We start from the raw sequence: 2,327 nt of genomic DNA, 5'->3' as shown, positions 1-2,327 counted from the left end.
AGTTTGATTTGGTTCCATTTTTAAAATATACCCAAGTCAATGAAGATATCATCAGTTTGAATAAGTTTTTTTAATCAAAAATTGATTTAAATCAAATCGATTATACTCCTAAAAAGATAAAATATAATAAATTAATAATATTTAAATATATTTTATAATCTATTTAGGGATAAAATATTTGTATATACGATATCATCAAACCCGTAACCATATTTATTAAAAAAACATATATTTAAATATTAATTTATTTTATCAAATAATATTCATCAAACTACCCAACTCTAATTTGTAACAGATTTTATCCGCGTAGATTTTTTTATGATCCCTATTTAAGAGGGACCCTATTCCATTAAGAGAAATAGCGAGAATTGAATATTAGGGTTTGCTGTGTCGAGAATCATCAACCCAACAATCAACAATGGCCTTTAGGAGATTCTACAACGAAATCAAGGGGAAGAAGGTAACCGAACTTCCTGAACACGTGAAACCGATGCTTTCCTTCGCTTACCTCAAGAGTTCCGTCAAGAGAGGTTTGGACAATTACAGCGAAAACTACATTGAGACAGATTCTATCAAGCCTTTGCTCCACGTCCTTTACGGTGGTATGATCTTCTCTTACCTCGTCGCTCTTCCCAACGAGCGTCGCCATCTCGCTCACAAAGAGCATGCTGAATCTCATCACTGATTCAGGTTCCGTCTTTTTCATCTCAATTTTTTTTTATTTACTTATATATTTATTTTAGCTCTATTGTGATGAATTTTTTATTGAATTGGTTAAATTTCCATGTATTAAGAGAGAATACCGATGGTGACTTTGTTCTTATGCTATAGTAAGATAATATCACTTTTTAATCATCAGAACTATAGCAAAATAATTTTTTGTTGTTGTTTCCAATTAATTTTTGCAATTTAGAAAGCAATTTAGAAACGATAATCTAAAATATAATGGTGTTATATAATGATATAATGTTAACGTTGTTGTACCGCAGAGATAACGACGAAGAAGCTACTCAAAACAAAGAGAGAAGATTGATAATATCTATTTTTCTTTTATTGTTGTTGTCAGGATCCTAGTTGTTAATATGGAGACGGTTGGTTGGCCTGTTTTTTTCTTTATAAAAAAATTGAAAAATGAGGCATATAAAATAAGTTACATTGATCCATTTATCAAAACAAAATAAAAATAAAACGGTGATCCATTTATCAAAACAAAATAAAAATAAAACGGTGATCTATTTATCAAAACAAAATAAAACCGCGATCCATTTATCAAAACAAAACAAAAGCCGACAACCATATTTCAATTTGGATCAGCTACTGGTTATCAAATTTCACTATCTCAAAACTCTCTCTTTCGCACAACTGAAATCTAAACCCTAATTCCCAAAATTCTTCAAACCCAAACGACTTCGGTTTATTCCTTCCGCTGCTATGGCCATAAATCATAATTGTAGTTACGAGGTGAATTTCAACTTGTTGATACCTTAAACTTTATTGCATTTTGATGATTTGCTTTTATTTTATGATCACCAAAGATATTAAAGCATTTGATTTTTTTGAATAATTATTGTTGGTGAATTCAAGTTTTTGATCATAAGTTGTCGCTTCATGGGATTTTGATTCCCCTCCCCTGCAATTGCAATAGCTTGTTGGTAATGATGATTTATGGGGCTTTAGGTGCTATGTGTACGAGTGACTCTTAGCTTTGATTCATTTTCATATCTAAATACAAATTGTAACATGTGTGGGCATATTTTGTGATTCAATGCATTTTTTTTTTGTATAAATAGGTTATTTCAATTCTTCTTCAATCAATACTAATAACTTATGTATAAATTGTTATACTACTAAATAGTTTAATGAAAAATCTTCGGCGAAACAATATCGTAATTCCAATTTATAGTTAGGACAAAAAACAATTTGATATACCTTATAGAGTTTAATTTCCATGCACTTTAAATATATACTTTGCAGTGTTAGCATATCACAATGTGCCTGCTTTTCAATAAAACATTATAACTTAAATCCATTTGTTAATACAATGTTTAAAACAATAGATTTGAACAAGGTTATGAAAAAGTTTTTTTGAAGTTATGGTCTACTGTATCATATATTAGAAAACGTTTCATGATAGTAAGCAAATTTATGGTATGTTGAATCGTATATTTTGAATATCTAAGTAAACTAGTTTTTTCAAAGAAAATAAAAACTGATTTTGAGAGAAAAAATGATTTTTTTAAAAAAATGTTTTTTTTTAAACTGGTTTGGAACTGAACCAACCCACTTATAAATCGGTTTTTAAAAAATAATATGGTTTTATGAAAACA

General features: G+C 28.9%; 1 protein-coding gene across 1 annotated transcript; it reads left to right on the top strand.

The window, feature by feature from the left end:
- Window positions 1–324: 324 nt before the first annotated feature.
- On the top strand, window positions 325–1,149 carry LOC127115770 (uncharacterized). Its single transcript, XM_051047230.1, has 2 exons — window positions 325–690; window positions 990–1,149. The coding sequence occupies exon 1, from the start codon at window positions 419–421 to the stop codon at window positions 683–685; it is 267 nt and encodes an 88-aa protein (XP_050903187.1). The 5' UTR covers window positions 325–418; the 3' UTR covers window positions 686–690; window positions 990–1,149.
- Window positions 1,150–2,327: the final 1,178 nt, after the last annotated feature.

Source organism: Lathyrus oleraceus, chromosome 1 (genome assembly GCF_024323335.1).
Source record: "Lathyrus oleraceus cultivar Zhongwan6 chromosome 1, CAAS_Psat_ZW6_1.0, whole genome shotgun sequence".
Classification (NCBI taxonomy): domain Eukaryota; kingdom Viridiplantae; phylum Streptophyta; class Magnoliopsida; order Fabales; family Fabaceae; genus Lathyrus; species Lathyrus oleraceus.
This window is presented reverse-complemented; position numbering and strand designations above follow the sequence as displayed.

Bases quoted from the DNA above. Each gene is read 5' to 3' on its own strand.
- LOC127115770 (XM_051047230.1), top strand. From the start codon at position 419: ATGGCCTTTAGGAGATTCTACAACGAAATCAAGGGGAAGAAGGTAACC.